This window comes from Canis lupus, chromosome 13 (assembly GCF_003254725.2).
Source record: "Canis lupus dingo isolate Sandy chromosome 13, ASM325472v2, whole genome shotgun sequence".
Taxonomy (NCBI): Eukaryota; Metazoa; Chordata; class Mammalia; order Carnivora; family Canidae; genus Canis; species Canis lupus.
Genome location: NC_064255.1, coordinates 46391858 through 46412370, shown reverse-complemented (window position 1 = coordinate 46412370; position 20513 = coordinate 46391858). Strand labels below are relative to the sequence as shown.

General features: G+C 40.6%; 1 protein-coding gene across 5 annotated transcripts in view; it reads left to right on the top strand.

Moving 5' to 3' along the window:
• Positions 1-1101: 1101 nt before the first annotated feature.
• SCFD2 (sec1 family domain containing 2) overlaps positions 1102-20513 on the top strand; it is a 419880-nt gene continuing 400468 nt past the window's right edge. For all 5 annotated transcript variants that reach the window (XR_004814632.2, XR_003131334.3, XR_003131333.3 and 2 more), the window contains exons 1-2: positions 1102-2037; positions 19436-19604. Coding sequence is in view for 2 of the 5 variants with exons in the window: in XM_025435788.3 (XP_025291573.3) it covers positions 1203-2037; positions 19436-19604 (1004 nt within the window). In the remaining 3 variants the exon portion in view is untranslated. The remainder of the gene's footprint in view (positions 2038-19435; positions 19605-20513) is intronic.

Sequence of the window (20513 nt, the reverse complement as noted above, 5' to 3'; positions counted from 1 at the left end):
TCTGCCTCTCTCTGTGTGTCTCTCATGAATAAATAAATAAAATCTTAAAAAAATAAATTGACCATTTATTGATCATTTAGTCAACAAACATTTATTGAATACTTGTGTATTTTCTAGTGTTGGAGTGACTAGGCCTCTAGTGCACAATCTTGTCGGAAAAAAGGTATGTTAAAACTTACCTCATGATATGGCAAGTACTTAGCAGAGGTGAAAATTCTTCCTGGATCAGGGAACTTATTAACCATTGTGTCCTTGGAGCCTAGGTCAGGGATTATACTTAATAAGTGCTTAATAAGTAGTGGTTGAATTGAATTCAACCTGTGAAACATTCTGGGCTCAACCTGTTGACTTAATTGTGCAGGTATATAATGTTCCAGGCAGGGAGTAGGTGTAGAGAAATTGAGAAATCATGAAAGATTTTGGTGCTATTATAAGGAATCTGGCTGTATCCTGTAGGCAACTGGGCCAGGAGAGGCTTTTAAGCAGGAAAATGGTAGGGCCCCGTTAGTTCATTAGGAAGAAAACTGAATTGGAGGGAGAAGAGACGCAAAACTGGGAAATGTTGGGGGGGGGGGGGCGGTAGGTCATTGCTATTGTCCAGTTGAGTGATGATGGTGGATTAAGCCAGTGATGGGCAAGGATGGATGGGCCCAAGGGGCTGGATTCCAGGATTTTTGATTCAGATCAAGATTTAGTGCCAGTAAGACGAGGGAAGGAGGATGGGGATGGAGAAAGTGAAAACGAGGCCATTAGGTTTTTCATGAGGCTCGAGCTCTATAACATACATAGGAGACCACAATCCAGAAACTACAAAACACCACACTTGTTTTTTTTTCATCCTCTCTGGTGTCTCTTAGTTTAGATGGGCAAAGCGACTTTTAGGGTGCAAGGAAAATGCCAAACTTCGCGTTAGCCTTTTTTTTTTTTTTCTGAGATTTCCCAAGACACGGGGAGGGCCAACCAGAGCCTGGAGGGACGGGAAAGGAAGGAGAGCAGCGGGCGGGCGGTTCACAGACCTCTCCCCACGACCCGGAGCCCCGCCCACCGCCTCTCTTCGCCGGCCAATCACGCTCCGCCGCGTCATCAGCGCGCGCCCACCCGGGCCGAGCCCGAGCCGCACCACGTGTACGGTGTTGACTGTCAAGGCGTCCAGGAGCCCGGTTCCCGGAAGCGGTGAGTCCCGACGCTGCGAACCCCGAACCATGAGCGCCCCGGGCGTGCTGTCGTTCACCCAGCAAGGCTGGGAGCAGGTGCTGGCCAAAGTGAAACGCGCGCTCGTCTACCTGGACGCCGCCTGCGCCGAGAGCCTGCACTGGGGCTGCGGAGCGTCGCGGCTGCTGGAGGCGGTGGGAGGCCCGGCGTGTCACCTGCGGGAGTTCGAGCCCGCGGCCGTGGGCGGGGGCGCCGAGCAGCCCAAGGCCGTGTTCGTGCTGAGCTGCCTGCTGAAGGGCCGGACCGTGGAGACCCTCCGGGAGATCATCGGCCGCAGTCGCTTCCAGTACTGCGTGGTGGTCACCGCCGTGAGCCACGCTGCCCACCTCACCGCTAATCACGTGCCGGCGGCTGCAGCGGCGGAGCTGGAGGGGCAGCCGGTGTTCGAGCAGCTGGAGGAGAAGCTGTGTGAGTGGATGGGCAACATGAACTACACGGCCGAGGTGCTGCACGTCCCGCTGTGGCTCGCCCCCGTGGCGCCCCACCTTGCCTTGACCCCGGCCTTTGCTTCCCTCTTCCCGCTACTGCCCCGGGATGTGCATCTCCTCAACAGGGCTCGTCCAGACAAGAGGAGGCTAGGAAGCCTGAGCGAGGTGGATGCCGCCGCCCTGCCCCCCGAGCTGCTTCTGCAGATCAGGTGCCTGGTGTCAGGCCTCAGTTCTCTGTGTGAACATTTGGGGGTGCGGGAGGAGTGTTTTGCTGTAGGTTCCCTCAGCCGGATCATCGCTGCAGATCTGGCTAGTTACGCCCCTGCCAAGAACAGGAGGAAGACCGCCGCGGGCAGGGCCTCAGTGGTCTTTGTGGACAGGACTCTGGATCTCACGGGTAAGTGGGGCTGCTGTAGGTCTTCCGAACCTCTCCCCAGGGTGCTGGCACTTTCACTGATTCAGCATTTATTCTGTCTTTTAAAATATTTTTTTATTTTTTATTTATTCATGATAGACGACAGAGAGAGAGAGAGAGAGAGAGAGAGAGAGGCAGAGACACAGGCAGAGGAAGAAGCAGGCTCTATGCAAGGAGCCCAACGCAGGACTCCATCCCGAGACTCCAGGATCACAGCCCAGGCCAAAGGCAGGCGCTAAACCGCTGAGCCACCCAGGGATCCCTTCAGCATTTATTCTATTGACCTCTTACTCTATGTCAGGCTGAGGATACAGAGATGAACTAGACGGACACAATCCAGGTCTCACAGAGTTTTCCATCTAGGGGGGAATACAGGCGAGCAAATCAGCAATTACAGTCAAATTGTTAAATGCATCTTTAACATGCACTGTTTTGTTTCACAACTACATCTAACCAAAGATACTGGGGGAAATTATGCTGACATTGAGGAGAACTGTACACCTGGGAACCTTTTAGAAATGTGCAGTCGCCAAGACTCACAGCAATCCTCCATAAGAATGCTCTGATTTGTTGGAGAGAGTTGTTGACAGGTGAACCAGTGGAAGGAAAACCGTGCAACAATACATGAAATTATCATAGGTAGTTTAGTTTTAGGTTTCTTTATTTTAATTTTATTTACTTATTCATGAGAGACAGAGAGAGAGAGAGGCAGAGACACAGGCAGAGGGAGAAGCAGGCTCCATGCAGGGAGCCGGACGTGGGACTCGATCCCGGGTCTCCAGGATCATGCCCTGGGCCGACGGCAGGTGCTAAACCACTGAGCCACCCGGGCTGCCCAGTTATAGGTTTCTTTAAGTGAGTGTTAATAAGTAAACTTGAAGTATTACCAGAAATTGAGATTAAATCCAATCGTAGAAAATATTTTCAAATGTTCATTGATTTATTCTTAGCTGTTACTCTATTGAGGATTGGATAGGTGATGTCAAATTTTAATAGCGATCAGTTATTTATGTGCATAGAAAACAAGGGTAACCTGAAAATAGGTGAACAGAAAACACTTTCTGATAGTGACATGTGCATATTTTCAAAGGTCACATTTATTGTTCCCTGATTAGGTAGATGCGTGTTGCTAGCAGTATGGTTTGGCCACACCCATATTCAGGGGTCATGGTCAGGAAACTGATCTTAGTAAATATTCTTCTTAGTAGGTCAGGAAAAAAGTGGAATGAAGTCACAAAAACCACAATAGCTGTATTTGAGTTTTTGACTTTATAAGACTAAGTTTTAGATCATAAAATAGAAACTAAGCTAAGTGGTAATACAGTGATGTAAGCTTAATGATGTGACCATAAAAATAGTCCGTCATTGTGATTTAAGTACAAGTAAAAATCATAACATCTCAGAACTCTTAGAGGACTAAAAAGCACCCGAGGAGTTTATGCTTGCTGAATTTTTGAGTGTGCGGCATATACTGTTTCTACTTCTTTCTTAGGCCCCAAATATGACATTGTTTCATAATTAATCAAGGTCACATAGTGTTGTGCCTCTCCTCCACCCCTATGATTTCGGCTGGGCAGACTTTAACGTCCCTGCCCTCCAGCATCATGGTAACAGCTCTTGTAAGTCTTAGGCATGCTTTCCTTGTATAGGACTCTTGAAAATATAAGCCATCAGAAAACTTTCATATCTTCCTATCACCAAATTACCCAGCCTTTGTACATCTGTACCCACATATTTTCCTTTCCTTCCTTTGTATTAAGAAGAGATGTACTGTCCCTGCTACTATCAAATGCCAACTTCTTCACTTTTGCAGACAAGGTCCTCTCCCTTTTCACTTGTCTCATAGATTTACTTTTGTCACATACCCTCCCTTGTTTCTAGATCTTCATTGGAAAAAATCTTTTTTACTGGATTTTCCTGGTCAGCATACAAACAGAATGTAACATCTCCTCTCTTAACACCTCATGCTCCTCCAACTTGTTCTATTTTTTCTTTTTTTTTTTTGCTCCATTTTACAACAAACTTGAAAGAGTCGTCCATACATGCTCTCTGTACAGCAATTTCTTCTTTCAGGATCACGAATGGCCTCCATGTTGCCACATCCAATGTTCAGTTATCAGGATTCATTTTACTCAATCTCAAAGCAGCATTTGATACAGCAGAGTAGAGGATGCAAAGAATTAAAAATAATAAAAAATATTAAAAGATGCACAAAAGATACACGGATAAATCCAGTTTCTTGTGTAACCCCATCAGAATGTAAATCTGACATGTCATTTGCTTGCTCACAGTCCTCCCACAGCCTTCCAACGTACCTACTGTCAAATCCAAATTCCTTACCATTGTTTTCAAGGCCATACATGACCTGCCTATGTGTACCTTTCCTACCTCATCTTCCACTAATCTCCCCTCACATGTTATTTTCCCACCACACTGGCCACCTCACCAAGTATGTCCCAGCCTCAGAGCCTTTGGTGTTCTGCAGCTCAGCTTGGAACGTTCTTCCTTCAGGTATCTACATGGCTTTCTTGTTCACTTCCTTTAAATCTGTGCTCAGATTTTTGCTTCTCAGACAAGCCTTCCGGGACCTCCTTTAGCTACTCTGTAACCCTCAATGGGAATCGTTTGTTCCTGGGGTCCAAGTAATTTATAAGTTGAAGTCTTTTTAATGGATACCTTTTGAATAATCACTCAAACTATATTCCAGATGAGCAGATTAATGATTCATTTGTGTCACAGTTGTTTCAACATAGTGCCATGTTAGTAATATTCAGGGCTGATTTGGTACATAGCTGTGTTGTAGAACCTACTTTTTAATCATTAAAATTCTTCTGTACTAATGAGTAAAAGGAAATTACTTATTGGGCCCACAAGCCACTGAATACTGTTGCTTAGTGGAGAAGAGGAGAGTGCTGGTGTGGACACAGCTGGTCCTCCAGAGTTGCTAAAGGTACTGAGGCAGCGAGGGAGGTTGTGATGATTGTAGAGATGTGGCATTTGTTCTCTCCTCCAAGGTGGTAGGGAGGTAGGTGTGTTGGTAGCCTTATTATTGTCTTGGGTGCTCTCTGTCTTTGGTCCAGACTCTGGTGACCAGGAACATACCTGATCAAAAACAAAAACAAAAACAAAAAAAACCTCACTGTTTTTTCTGATATGTCTTGAATGTAACAAGCATAAGGAGCTGTGAGTCATAACAATAAGTTTTTTTTTTTTTTTAAATTTTATTTATTTATGATAGTCACAGAGAGAGAGAGAGAGAGGCAGAGACACAGGCAGAGGGAGAAGCAGGCTCCATGCACCGGGAGCCCGACGTGGGATTCGATCCTGGGTCTCCAGGATCGTGCCCTGGGCCAAAGGCAGGCGCCAAACCGCTGCGCCACCCAGGGATCCCTCATAACAATAAGTTTGATGGAGAAATTGTTACAAGAGTTTGGTGTGGAGTCTTATGACAAACTGTGACTGGTATTGTTTAGCCAGTGATACTGCAGCATACAAAAGATTACACCAACAATTTCTAAAAATTAAAAGCTGATTTGAAAATTATTGGAAAGACTTGAATGGTTTGAATTTCAATTTAAATTACTTGACAGCAGTTTTAATATAGAGATCAAAGGGAAATACATTTTTTAGATTTTGATTTAGGTGTTCATTTCCATAAACATATATTAACTTTTACTATTAGTTGTTAAGTATTTTGGAAAACATCCTTGGTATTTACCACTAGAAGGTTTGTAGGCTTATATGTCTTCTAGATGTAAAATTAGCACTACCAAAAATAACCTCCAATAATTCGTAGATATCCAACATTCTTAACATCCTGCTTATAGTACAGACAAGTTTCTTTCTCATATTTTTGTCATTATCTTTGCTGAAAGTAACATTAATTTGTCTAATAAGTTGGTTTATTATTTTCAGTAAATATTTATTGAAAGCCTACTGTGTGCCAAGCATTGATACAGGTTTAGGGAAACAGTGATGAACAAGATAGGCTATTTCCTTGCTCTCCTGAAACAGTTGATAAGCTCTCAACACCTAAAAATATAGGAAGTTTGTTGTAATTATGTGAGAAGTAAATAGTCGCTGATGTCTGTTTGCAGTGATGTTGGTTTACGTGTCCCAACCACTCAGAAGCTTGTGTCTCTGCAGAGTGCATCAGGCATGTTTGCACAGGAGATTTAAGTACAACATTCTTTTTTTTTTTTTTTTTTTTTTTAGATTTTATTTATTTATTCATGAGAGACACAGGCAGAGAGAGAAGTAGGCTCCATGCAGGGAGCCCAATGGGGGACTTGATCCCGGGACTCCAGGATTACGTCCCGGGCCAAAGGCAGGCACTAAATCGTTGAGCCACCCAGGGATCCCCTAAGTACAACATTCTATGGACTGTTCTGGCTGCTGATTTGTTTCAGGGGAGAATTAAAAAGGTAGATGTGATTTATTAATCTTTCAAAGGTTTGAGTCTGGTTTCCTTTCCATTCTTTTTTGGCTCTTAGGATTGACTAGAATGCTTCAAGTTCAAAATCAAAAGATAGGGGGATGTCTGGGTGGGTCAATGATTGAGCGTCTGCCTTCAGCTCAGTGCGCGATCCTGGAGTCCTGGGATCGAGTTCTGAATTGGTCTCCCCATAGGGAGCCTGGTTCTCCCTCTGCCTATATCTCTGCCTCTCTCTGTGTCTCTCATGAATAAATATATAAAAATTTAAAAAAATTCAAAAGATAGAAGGTGGCAGTAACTCTGGGAATTTAATTTCCTCCCCTGGTTCCATTCTGAATTTTAGTTTCATGTAAACTTTTAAGTCAAATCCATTCAATTAAAGATTAACTTTCAGTGCAAAGGGTAATTCGTATTCCTGAGATTATGATACACTGATGCATTTATATTTGCTTTAAGGTATGTATATGATTTGTTAAAGTACTGAAATTCGAGACTATTAATAGCTAATATATGAGAGCATATTACTTTTCTTAGCCATCAACATATCTAAGCTTTTTTAATTTTCAAAATTGTTCTGTGAGGTAGTATGCTTATCCCCATTTTACAGATGAGGAAACAGAGAAATTGAGGAATTAAGTAACTTGTCCAAAATCATGCAGCTCGTAAATGGTAGTCAGGATTTGAATGTTGGCAGCTTACTCCAAAGCCTATGTTCATGACCCATCTCATATATGTTACTATAGAAAAATGTTTGAGAAGCCTTGTCCTGGACAGTATAGATGCTGCTGCTAGGTTGTCCAGAAGCTAGCAGCTTTAAAGACTAAACACACTTGTTGGGCCCTGGTGCTGCTCTAGTGTTCAGAAAAGTGACTTATTCTTCCCTCAATCTGATTTTCCACCCCCAAAAAATTATCAACTACTATCTTCATCTTAGTGTTCAGTGGATACTGTTTAAAATAAACGTAAGTGTGAGAAATGATTGAGAAGCCTTTCAAGGCTCTGATTAGATGGCTAGTGTTAGATCCAGGCTAGTATAGTTTCAAGTCCTGGCTTAATTACTTAAGGATCACGACCTGAGCCAAAGGCAGACGCTCATGCACTGAGCCACCCAAAGGTAGATGCCTTTGCATTGAGCCTTTTGAGGGTTTTCTCATTTGTGAACAGGGTTAGATAATGACCTTAAATTACTGTTGGAAGGATACAAAATCATTCATTCATTCATTGAATATATAACTAATACAGTGGGTAAGATTAAAGAGTGACAGGGTTTCCATTTTAGTTGGGGAAGGCCTTTCTGAGGATGTGACATTTTAGCAGAGATGGAAAGAAGAGAGGAAGCAGGCCATAAAGCTGTCTTGGTGTAGAACATACAGTCCGAGCGGCAGGTGCAAAGGATTTGAGGTGGGAATATGTTTGACAGGTTCGAGGAACAGTAGGAGGCCGGTGTGGGTCCCTTCAGCTTGCCTTGGGAGGAGATGAAGTTGCAGAGATAGGCAGAGGCCATGTACCGTAGGGCAAAGTAAGGACTATATAAAAGCCAAAGTATGATCAGAACCTTGGGGAGTTCTGAGCTGTGATGTTACATGATCAGACTTGTGTTACATGGAATCCTACATGGAAGGAGGCAGAGGATTGAGGTAGATCCTCAATGTATGGGAGCTGCAACTACTATCTAGGTTGGGTAACAAGCATGACTGGTTAGTTACGAAGTCTTAGCTCTGCCTCTTTCTAGTCATAAGTCCTTGAGCCACTGTCTAACATATAGGTCTCAGTCTCGTGATCTATAAAATAAAGATACCCAACAGGGTTGTTGAGAAGATAATATAAGTTAACACAGCTAGCTCCTAAAACAGTGCCTGGTATATAGTGGGCACCGGAAAATAAATGTTTCTTAATTTTATTAATCAATGGTATGCATTTGAAATTACTTAAGTTTTAGGGCAGCCCCTGTGGCTCAGCGGTTTAGGGCTGCCTTCCGGGCGTGATTCTGGGCGTGATCCTGGAGACCTGGGATCAAGTCCCACATCGGGCTCCCTGCATGGAGCCTGCTTCTCCCTCTGCCTGTGTCTCTGCCTCTTTCTCTCTCTGTCTGTCATGAATAAATAAATAAAATCTTAAAAAAAAAGAAATTACTTAAGTTTTATTACTTCAAATATGTTTTCTCTCTAAGATTAAGAGTGTACATACGAGAGTGATTTGCCGTACACATAACCCAGAAGAATCCTTTTACCTGACCTCTCACCTGCCACTAAAGGAAATGAGAGTTGGTTAGAATTGACCATTTGTCAGGAACTCTGTTCTGTCATACTTGAAAAAAAAATAAGAAGCAGCAGAATAAGTGAGATTCCTCCTAACTGGTCCTGCAAGATAGCTCCATGTTTTGGTTACCTGGGGAAGGTGTGAAGAATGATGCAGATGATACCTATAATCGATAAATGTTTCTTGAGCGACTTTCACATGCAGGTTCTGTGCTAGGTGATAGTGACATAAAGCTTCCCTACTCATGTCCTGGGGACGGGAAGCCTTGGCTCAGCTGAAGCTGATTAAAAATGTAGACTCTCAGGCCTCTTTGCAGACTTAAAATCAGAACCTGTACTTTAACAACATCTCTAGGTGATTTAAATGAATAATAAAGTTTGAGAAGCGCTGATGTAAAGAGCAATCAAGGCTCTTGTCCATGAGGAATGAAGCAGAGTTAAATGAAGCACGAAGTTCAGCAAATTAAAGTATGAATGATAAATGCCTTCATAGGGTTTAGGTACAAAATTCTCCTTTAAGGGGTGGCCGTTACTAGACCAGTGGTTCTCAACCCGGTTTCACATTTGCACCACTCCAGAAAGCCTGGTTCTTAAAAAATGGGTCTGGGCAGAGACTAGTATCAGCATTCTTTTAAAAGGTCCCCACATGTGCAAAAATGTAAAAAGGAGCATAGGTGGTTCTGGGAATTCCTTTTAGATCATTTTTTTATTAGGGTTTAAGGTGCATAAAGGTTGGGATGAAATAGGGATTGGCAAGGGATGAGGAAGGGTGATGGAGATAATGAGGAAGGAAGTTGGGGCCATGTTTCAAAAGCCTTAAATTTCATGCTCAGTGAGGAGTCATAATAAATTTTTAGGCAGGCAAACTGCATGCATACATTTCCTGTTGAATGAGTTCTCTGGTGGGCAATGTGGTGGATAGATTTATTGATTCCAAAGTGGGAACTGAGAGATGAGTCAGACTCCGATGGGATGGGTTTGTTGCTGTTGTTTTACTTGCTTCCCCCGCCCCAGTCCAGTTTATTAAAGCATAATTTACATATAGTAACATTTATCATTTTTAGCACAAAATTTTGTCAAACAACATATAGTTGTGAAACCAAAACCCATAATCAAGACATTGTGGAGATCAATCAGAAGGCTATTATAATATCTAGGTGGGAAATGATGTGAGTTTAAAACTTTTGGTGGGAATGCAAGCTGGAACAGCCACTCTGGAAAATGGTATGGAAGTTCTTTAAGAAGTTAAAAATAGAACTACCTTATGACCCAGTAATCACACTACTAGATATTTACCACAATGGTACAAATGTAGTGATCTGAAGGGGCACCTGCACCCCAGTGTTCATAGCAACAGTGTTCACAATAGCCAAACTGTGGAAAGAGCCCAGATGTCCATCGAGAGATGAATGGATAAAGAAAATGTGGTAGATATATACAATGGAATATTACTCAGCCATCAGAAAGGATGAATACTTCGCATTTACATGGACACGGGTGGAACTGGAGGATATTATACTGAGTGAAGAATGCTGATTGTATTTTGATAGGGATTGCATTAAATTTGTGGATTGCTTTGGGTAGTACAGGTATTTTACCAATAATTGTTCTTCCAATCCATAAACATGGAATGTTTTTCCATTTCTTTGTGTCTTCTTCAATTTCCTTTGCAAGTGTCCTGTAGTTTTCAGAGTATAGATCTTTTACCTCTTTGATTAGATTTACAACTAGATATCTTATGATTTTTGGTAGAATTGTAAATGGGATTGATTTCTTGACTTCTCTTTCTGCTGCTTCATTATTAGTGTATACGAATGCAACAGGCTTCTGTACATTGATTTTGTATCCCGCAGCTTCGCCGAATTAGCAAAATTAGCAATTTTTTTTGGTGAAGTCTTTTGGGTTTTCTACAGTGTATCATATCATCTGCAGATAGTGAAGTTTGACTTCTTTCTTGGTGATTTGGATGCATTTTATTTCTTTTCTTTTTTTTTTTTTTAAATCTATGATAGTCACACACACAGAGAGGCAAAGACACAGGCAGAGGGAGAAGCAGGCTCCATGCACCGGGAGCCCGACGTGGGATTCGATCCCAGGTCTCCAGGATCGCGCCCTGGGCCAAAGGCAGGCGCCAAACCGCTGCGCCAACCAGGGATCCCATGCATTTTATTTCTTTTTGTTATCTGATTGATGAAGCTAGGACTTCCAGTACTGTGTTAAGTACTAATGAGAGTGGACATCCCTGTCTTATTCCTGATTGTAGAGAAAAAGCTCTCGGTTTTTCCTCATTGAGGATAATATTAGTATGGGTCTTTTTTATATGGCCTTTATGATGTTGAGGTATGTGCCCTCTATCCCTACTTTGTTGAGGGATTTGAATGGATGCTGTATTTTGTCAAATGCTTTTTCTGTGTCTTTTGAGAGGATCATATGGTTCTTGTCCTTTCTTTTATTAACGTGGTGCATCACATTGATTGATTTGTAAATTTTGAGCCATTCCTGCAACCCAGGAATAAATCCCACTTGATTGTGGTGAATATAACTCTTTTAATGTATTGTTGGATTCCATTTGTTACTTTGTTGAGTATTTTTGCATCCATGTTCATCAAGGCTATTGGCTTGTAATTGTCTTGTTTAGTAGGGTCTTTGTCTGGTTTTGAAATCAGGGTAATGCTGGCCTCATAGAATGAGTTTGGAAGTTTTCTTTCCATTTCTATTTTTTGGAACTGTTTGAGAAGAATAGGTATTAACTTTTCTTTAAATGTCTGATAGAATTCCCCTGGGAAGCCATCTGGGCTGGACTTTTGTTTGTTGGGAAATTTTTGATTACTGATTCAATTTTTTTGCTGGTTATGGGTAATGTTCAAATTTTCTATTTCTTCCTGTTTCAGTTTTGGCAATTTGTAAGTTTCTAAGAATTTACCTATTTTTTTCAGATGCCCAGATTATTTGTTGGCATATACTTTTTCATAATATTCTCCAGTAATTGTTTGTATTTCTGTGGTGCTGGTTGTGATTTCTCCCCTTTCATTCATGACTTTGTTTAGGTCCTTTCTCTTTTATTTTTGATAAGTCTGGTGAAGGGTTAATAAGTTTTATTAATTCTTCCAAAGAATCAGCTCTTAGTTTCATTGAGCTGTTCTATTGTTTTTTGCTTGTTTCTATTTTCTTTCTTTCTTCTTTCTTTCTTTCTTTCTTTCTTTCTTTCTTTCTTTCTTTCTTCTTTCTTTCTTTCTTTTTTTCTTTTCTTTTTTCTTTCTTTCTTTCTTTCTTTCTTTTCTTTTTTTTTTTTTAAAGATTTTGTTTATTTATTCATGATACACACACACACACACACACACACAGAGAGAGAAATAGAGAGGCAGAGACAGGCAGAGGAAGAGGCAGGTTCCGTGCTGGGAGCCCGATGTGGGACTCAATCCTGGGACTGCAGGACCCTGCCCTGGGCCAAAGGCAGGCGCTAAACTGCTGAGCCACCCAGGGATCCCCTATATCATTTATTTCTGCTGTAATCTTTATTATTTCTCTTCTTATGGTGGCGTTTGCCTTTATTTGTTGTTCCTCTTTTAGCCCTTCTTGTGTAAGATTAGGCTGTGTATTTGAGACTTTTCTTGATTCTTGAGATAGGCCTGTATTACTATACACTTCCTTCTTAGGACTGCCTTTGCTGCATTCCAAAGGTTTTGGGCTGTCATGTTTTCATTTTCATTTGCTTATGTATTTTTTAAAAATTTCTTCTTTAATTTCCTGGTTAACCCATTCATTCTTCAGTAGGATATTCTTTAACTCCATCTATTTGTGGTCTTTCCAATTTTTTCTTTTTTTTTTTTTTGTGGTTGACATCAAGTTTCATAGTGTTGTGGTCTAAGAGTACATGTGGTATAATCTCAATCTTTTCGTACTTGTTGAAGCCTGATTTGTGACCCAGTATGTGATCTACTCTGCAGATTGTTCCATGTATACTCAAAAAGAATGTATGTTCTGGTGCTTTAGAATGAAATGTTCTGTGTATATCTGTTAGATCCATTTGGTTCAGTGTGTCATTCAAAGCCATTATTTCCTTGTTGATCTTCTGCTTAGATGATCTGTCTGTTGCTGTAAGTGAAGTGCTAAAGTCTCCTACTATTGTTGTATTATTACCAAATATATATTTATATATTTGAGGTATAGATTAGTTCTTGTTGGATAGACTCTTTAATTATGATATAGTGTCCTTTTTCATCTCTTGTAACAGTCTTTGGTTTAAAATCTGTTTTTTCTGGTATGACTATGGCTACTCTGTCTTTCTTTTGATGTATGTTAGCATGATAGATGATTCTCCATCTTCTAACTTTCAATTTACAGGTGTGTTTAGGTCTAAAATGAGCCTCTTGTAGGCAGCATATTGATGGGTCTTTTTTTCTTTTTAATCCATTCTGATACCCTCTGTCTTTAGATTAGAGCATTTAGTCCATTTACATTCAGAGTGATTATTAATAGATCTGAATTTAGTGCCATTGTGTTACCTGTAAAGTTGATGATTCTGGTGTTCTTTGTTCCTTTTTCTGGTCTTTGTTGCTTTTGTTTTTTCTTTCCCATTCAAAGAGTACCCTTTGATATTTTTTACAGGGCTAGTTTAGTGGTCATGAACGCCTTTTGTTTTTGTCTGGGAAACTCTTTATTTTTCCTTCTATTCTGAATGATAGCCTTGCTGGATAGAGTATCCTTGGTTGCACATTTTTCCCATTCAGCACATTGAATATATCATGTCACTGCCTTCTGGCCTGCCAAGTTCTGTGGAAAGAACTGCTGTTAACCTGATTCATATTCCCTTGTAGGTCAAGGACATTTTTCCCTTGCTGTTTTCAGGATTTTTCTTTGTGTATTTTGTAAGTTTTAATAAGATATATCTTGGTGTTGGCTGGCCTTTGTTGATTCTTATGGGAGTTCTCTTTTGCCTCTTGGATTTTGATGTCTGTTTCCTTCCCCAAATTAGGGAAGTTTTCAGCTATAATTTGCTCAAATTAACCTTCTACCCCCTTTCCTTTGCTTCTCCTTCTGGGACTTTTATGATATGAATGTTATTATGCTTTATGGAGTCACTGAGTTCCCTAAGTCTACATTCGTGAACCAATACTTTTTCTTTTCCCTCTTGTTTTCAGCTTCATTATATTTCATAATTTTATCTTCTATAATACTGATTTGTTCCTCTACTTCATACATCCATGTGTCATTATATCTAGTCAGTTTTGCATCTTGGTTATAGCATTTTTTGTTTCAGCCTGCCTAGTTTTTCATTTTTTAAAAATCTCTACAGTAAGGGATTCTCTAGTGTCTTTTATGTTTTTTTCAAGTCCAGCTAGCATCCTTGTGATTGTTGTTTTAAAATCTGTTTTTAATTATATCTGTTTTGGTTAGATCCCTGGCCATGACCTCTTATTGTTCTTTCTTTTGGGGTGAAGTCCTCCATCTTATCATTTTTTCTGGGTCAGTGTGAGTGTGTGTGTGTGTGTGTGTGTGTGTGTGTGTTAGGAAAGCCTGTTATAATTCCTGTTCCTGAGAGTAATGGCTATATTAAGAGGAGGTCCTTTACTGTCCAGGGCCTGGTGCTTCAGGAAATTTTTAAAAAAATTTTATTTATTTATTCATGAGACACACACAGAGAGGGAGAGAGAGGCAGAGACACAGGCAGAGGGAGAAGCAGGCTCCATGCAGGGAGCCCGACAAGGGACTCGATCCCGGGTCTCCAGGATCATGCCCTGGGCTGAAGGCAGGCGCCAAACTGCTGAGCCACCCAGGGATCCCCAGGAAGTGTTTCAAATGTATACTCTGCTGTTGTGTTTTGATTGCCTTTACCCTCAGGTCAGTCCTCTGAAGAGTTTCTCCTTGCCTGCAGTGGGGAGTGTTTGGACCTTGTCCTGTGTGTGGCATTTTAGCCAGGTGTGCTTTGATCTGTTTGTTAAAATAAGCCTGATCCTATTTCTACTAGAGCTCAAGCTCTAGCACCCTGTCATCAGTGGACTTGGTTTGTGCAGGGGGTTTGTGCTGGCCTTCTGGGGATGGGCATGCTCCGCTGGTTCTCAGGCTGACTTGCCCTAGGAAAGATGCACCTGCAGAGCGCAGGAGGTGGGGGCCTGGTGTCAGTGGCTCCAGCCTCCACTGGGCACACTGTGTTGCTCACTGAGGTAAGTCAGTGCTGATGGGGGTGGAGGAGATGCACAACTCTCTCATTCCCTGAGCAGGGAGTTCATGCCCACTGCTATTCAGGAAGCCCTCACAAAAGAGCAAATAATCTCCCCTCTTATGCCCTTGGCTTCTGTCAGTTACCTGACTTTATCCTGCCTGTGTCTGGGCTGTCTGTCTGCTAGGCAGCACTCCTGTGCTTTATTTCAGGCATGTTGCTGGATTTCCAAACTCCAAATTTTAGAGACCCACTGCTGTGTGGCCCTGGGCTGATCTTCTGATCTTCTTGCCATGCTGCGGGTAGTGCTGGTTTGTCCCAGGAAAAGCAGTCACATGATCACACAGGGGCTCAGAGTTTATGGTAAAGTGCAGCAAAAAGCCTGCACTAAGCTTTGCTGCCTTCAGGAGGTGTTTCTGATTCTATGCTACTAAATGGGGCAGGTGTTTGGCACCCGCCAGCTCTTTTGTCCCCTGAGAAGTCATGCTACCTCTCCCAAATGGCTCCAAGAAGGGGAACCTTCTCTTTCAGTGCGACCCAGGGGATCCTCAAAGCACATTGTCTGCTCCCAGGTGGCCTTTGCCCTCCTTCCCCATGGGAGCACCGTGATGCCCACCAGCCTCCACTTGGCAGTGGCTCCGACTGCTTAAACCTCAGACTTTGAGCTCCACTGCTTGTAAAAACTTGTGATAATCAGTTGCTCTAGTTTTCTCAGTCAGTGGTTTTGGGGAAGTATTTCTTCAGTGCAATCTCCTGCACAATGCTTTCTATTTCTCTCTCTTGCTCTTGCTCTCTCTTCACTTCATGATCAAGGATCCCTCCTCTCCATAGCACCCATGAGTCTTTTCTCTCCGGAATCACATCTCTGTAACTCGTATCTTCTACATTGTGACTTTTCTCCCTCCAGTCCTGCAGTTTGTTCTCTCAGCATTCTGATCAATTTCTTGGGTGTTTGAATGATTTGGGTCCCCTACTGCTCTGCCATCTTAACTCCTATCCTTTTTTTCTATCATCTATCTATCTAACTAACTAACTAACTAACTAACTAACTAACTAACTAACTATACATATAATTTTAGTTCCAGTATACTTACTATATGATATTGAGGGCTCCAAGATTCTTGCTGCTCATGTTATTCTATATGAGTAGGGGCAAGTGTAGATTTTACCTGCCTTATGATAATACTAGCATATACCTTCACATATAATCCACAAAGTAATGGAGGATTGGTGTTTTTCTCATGCTGTTAACTAAACAAGTTTAGCTCTTGAAGTAATTGACTTAGGATTTCAAATCTTGAGGTTCAAAGATATTTAGGTGTCATTTGGACCAACTCTGAGTTTTAGCTTGGTAAAATAGCACCACATTTAATGAATTTATGTCAGATCACATGATGAACTAGTGGAGGACAGGACCACTAGGACCCATGTCTCCAGTTTCTTTTTCCTATACCCCTCTTGGAAAAGATGACATTGGGAAATAAACCATTCTCTGGCCATACTAGACCACATTGCTGTTGGCCAAAATAACTGAGTTCTGGTTGACTCCCACTCTTGAGTCTTCAAATAATATTTTAAAATTTCTGTAATAAAGGAAAAATTAAGCTCTCTGAAAATTTGACTGTGATACAAATTTCAGCATTTTATTCATTTCATAAAATAATCTGAAGTTATGAAATTGAGAGACCCAGAATTCTTAGTCTATGTTTGAGTCATATAAATGGCACTAATTAATTTAAAAATGAATATTAAACCCTTTACCCTTTAAAAAAACCCTCTAAAGCCAGAGATAGGAGAAACTGTATTCAGAAGAGCAAGACACTTAGTTGAAAGCCCATACCTGCTTTATCTGTCATTATCAAACATGTTAACTATACATATCCTTTTGATTAAATCTAAGAAGTTGAATAATTGTGTTCATGAAAATTTAGCATTTTGTTAATTCTTTGATATAGTAATAGAAACAGTTCCTGATGGAATGTTAAATTATTTTTCCAGTTAGGTAAGTCTCATATACTCCTTCTAGAAGATATTGGGAGAAAATGAAGTTTTTGTAGAGTTTATATCAACCAAAATATCCTACTATCCAAAGATAACCCTTGTTAAAATGTTGGGATATTTGTGTGTGTGTGTGTGTGTGTGTGTGTGTGTGTGTGTAACATTTTTTATTCCTATTACAATAGGAATGTATGTTCATCATAGAGAGTTTAGAGGCTATAAATAATTAGAAGAAAATGGAAACCACAATTTGAGAACTGCTTCAATAAATATGCCATAATGAGAAAAAAATTATTTCTCTACCTTTGAATATTTAGGTTATTAGTACATAATATTTTAAGCATATGAATAATACTTTGGATATATAGAAATAGCTCTCAGGTTTTAAACCTGATAAGAAAAAATAAGTATGCTGTGTTTTGACTTCTAATATTTGGAGAGTTTCAGGATTGGAATAATCAACAATTTGCAGAGGGTTTAATGAACTTAAGAAGGACCCCTGAGTTTGACATAGGGGTAGGAATGAGAAGCAGCCAGACTATAGGGGCTGAAGAAGTTAGGGAAGAATGGTAGCACATATAGACCACTTATGTGTACCATGTGTCAACAAATAGCAGTCGAAAAATGAGAATAGCTTGGAGCAGGGTTCCGATTTTAGGTACCAAGTTCAAAGAAACATTATTTTGGTGATGAATGTATATTTATGAAAATTTTTAGTGAGTGATGAGAGAACTGATGGAGAAATAAATTCATGATGCTATGAGGTAATCCTAGTATCTCCATTCCAGGCTTAGTTTAAGTCACTTGGGGACTTCTGACCCGCATTTGGATCATAGGACACTTATAGTCACTAGGCTTTCATTCAGCAAGTATTTAAAGAGCTGCTCGTTAAGTCTGAGTGCCGAGAAGACAACCATAAACCTTAGACAGCAGAACTAAGATGTGGTTCCTTCCAGGCCTAATAAATCAATCTTCTACTGGTGGTATGAGAACTCTTTCCTCTTTACCATTAGAAGTCATCTTGGGTCTATCTTAAGTCACTTTCATGGGCCCTGATTTTGTTGTTGTTGTTAATAGTGTGGTTTTGGTGATTTCTGCCTTTTGAGTTTGAATTCTTGCTCTGTACTTACAAGTTATGTAATCCTGAGTAAGTTACTTAAACTGAATCTTCTACTCTGTAAATAATCATAATAATACCTATTTAGAGCTGTGAGAATTACGTGGATAATAAATGTACAGTATGAACCTTAATACATGGTTTCAATAAAATGTTGGTTATTGTGGTTGTGGTGACAAGGATTCCTTGGGTGCCTGATTTGGTGCTTTCTACTTAGTTCTGTCCAGTTAATGTGATATAGCAAAAATGAGAGATAGACATCAGGAAACAAAAGGTTGATTGATTTGGAGTGGATGGGATCAGAACAAGATGCACCAAGTCCCATCCATTGTTGGAAAGAGGTCTCCCAAGCGAGTGATGGTTTTTGGAAAGATAACATGGTTTCATGGAAAAAATATTACACTGTCACTAGTCTTGAATTTCAGTTCGAGGTCCCAAGTCATTTGTTATTAAAAGAGTTAATACATGTGAAGTACCTAGAACAGTGCCTGTTATGCAGAAAGTACTCCGTTAATGTTTCTGTTGTTACAAACTGTTATTCATTCATTCATTTGTTCGTTAGTTCATTCATTCATTCATTTATTTTTCCCATAATCTAACAAATATGTAGTGAGAGCCTACTAGCTGCCAAGCTGCCTACTAGATGTGCTGAGTACAGGGGGAATTAAATGAACAGTTGCTATTTTGAAGATAAGATTCTAGCAGAGGGGAGATCTGCTATTCTTGGTCAGGTCTCTAAGCCCTTCTGGGTCTTAACGTCTTCATCAGTAAAATAAAGTTTGGCTGTAAAATCTTACAATAGGATCATCTGATGACACTATTTTGCTGACTAAATATATGCTAATTACCTATTTATATATTAAAATTTATTGATACCTACCATGTATAGGTACTGTGCTAGGTGATAGGAATATAGTAGTAACCAGAGCAGACATTGCATATGCCTTCATGGAGCATTAAGTTCAATGCACAAGGTACAGACTGGTTGACTAGGTAATCGTGATCTTGATTAGTGTTAAAGAGAGAAAAATGTGGGGATCCCTGAGTGGCTCAGGGGGCTCAGCGGTTTAGCGCTGCCTTCAGCCCAGGGCATGATCCTGGAGATCCCGGATCGTTCCACGTCGGGCTCCCTGCATGGAGCCTGCTTCTCCCTCTGCCTGTGTCTCTGCTTCTCTCTCTCTCTGTGTGTCTCTCATGAGTAAATAAATAAAATATTTAAAATATTTAAAAATATTTAAAATAAACGAGGGAAAAATGCTCAGCTTGTGTTACAGATTTATGTAATAGAAGCAATATATATATATATATAAATATATATATATTACTTTTGATAGAAGGGCCATTATAAAACATTAATCTATATTTTTTCCCTCCTATTTTGTGAATTTAAATTTTCTTGTCTGCTTAAACAGGAGCAGCTGGGCATCATGGAGACAACTTGGTAGAGAAGATTATTTCAGTGCTTCCCCAGCTTCCAGGCCACACCAACGATGTGATGGTTAACATGGTGGAACTTACGGCACTCCAGAATGAGGAGAAAAATCAAAGTATGATTGCACCAGGCTGTCTTGCACAATCCAAGTAAGATATACAGCTTTTTTCTTTTTTCTCTCTCATCCTTCTCCCTCTTCCCTTTCCTTTTTCTCTGAGGCCAACTGTTTCTGTAAGGAAGGAAATGTTGAAGAGTTGGTGTGGTTGAGAAATTCACAGTGGATAACATTTAGAAAAGAAGCATCTTTCCCTGCTAACTTTGAAATAACTATATCCGTTAAACAACAATAAGCCAAAAAAGTATGGAGGTGTCATTTATAGAAGTGTCATTTTGATGTAACATAAGTTTGTTCTGAGAATTGGATAAGTGAGTCAATTTATATGTCTCCATCCCACACATGGTTTCACATGGAATCGAGTCCAGGCTTACTCAATTTCTTTTTCCCAGTGGGCTTTTTCACATGATTAAATAATTGCCCACAAAGCTATGAAACAGTGCCATGTTTCTGCATGTAAACAATATGCTCTGGGACATCAATGAGAGAAGTTTTTATTTCTGCGTGTATGTTTCACATGCTTAGAGAAGTCAGTAAAAGAAGATGATATACTTTATGTTTATACAGAGTTTCAACAATAGAACATTTCTCCAGAGACATGACAATAAGCTAATAATAGTTACCTCCTCTACTTTGTCCTTCATCAATAATTCTTTTTTTTTTAAGATTTTATTTATTCATGAGAGATACAGAGAGAGAGGGAGAGAGAGAGAGAGAGAGAGAGAGAGAGAGGCAGAGGCACAGACAGAGGGAGAAACAGGCCCCATGCAGGGAGCCCGATGTGGGACTTGATCCCAGGACTCTGGGATCACGCCGCGGGCTGAAGGCAGGCGCTAAACCGTTGAGCCACCCAGGGATCCCCCTTTCATCAATAATTCTTATGAGAAAAAAAAGTATTGGTGAAAAAGTATCTATTTCCCTTATCTCTGTTGTTAGTTTTTAA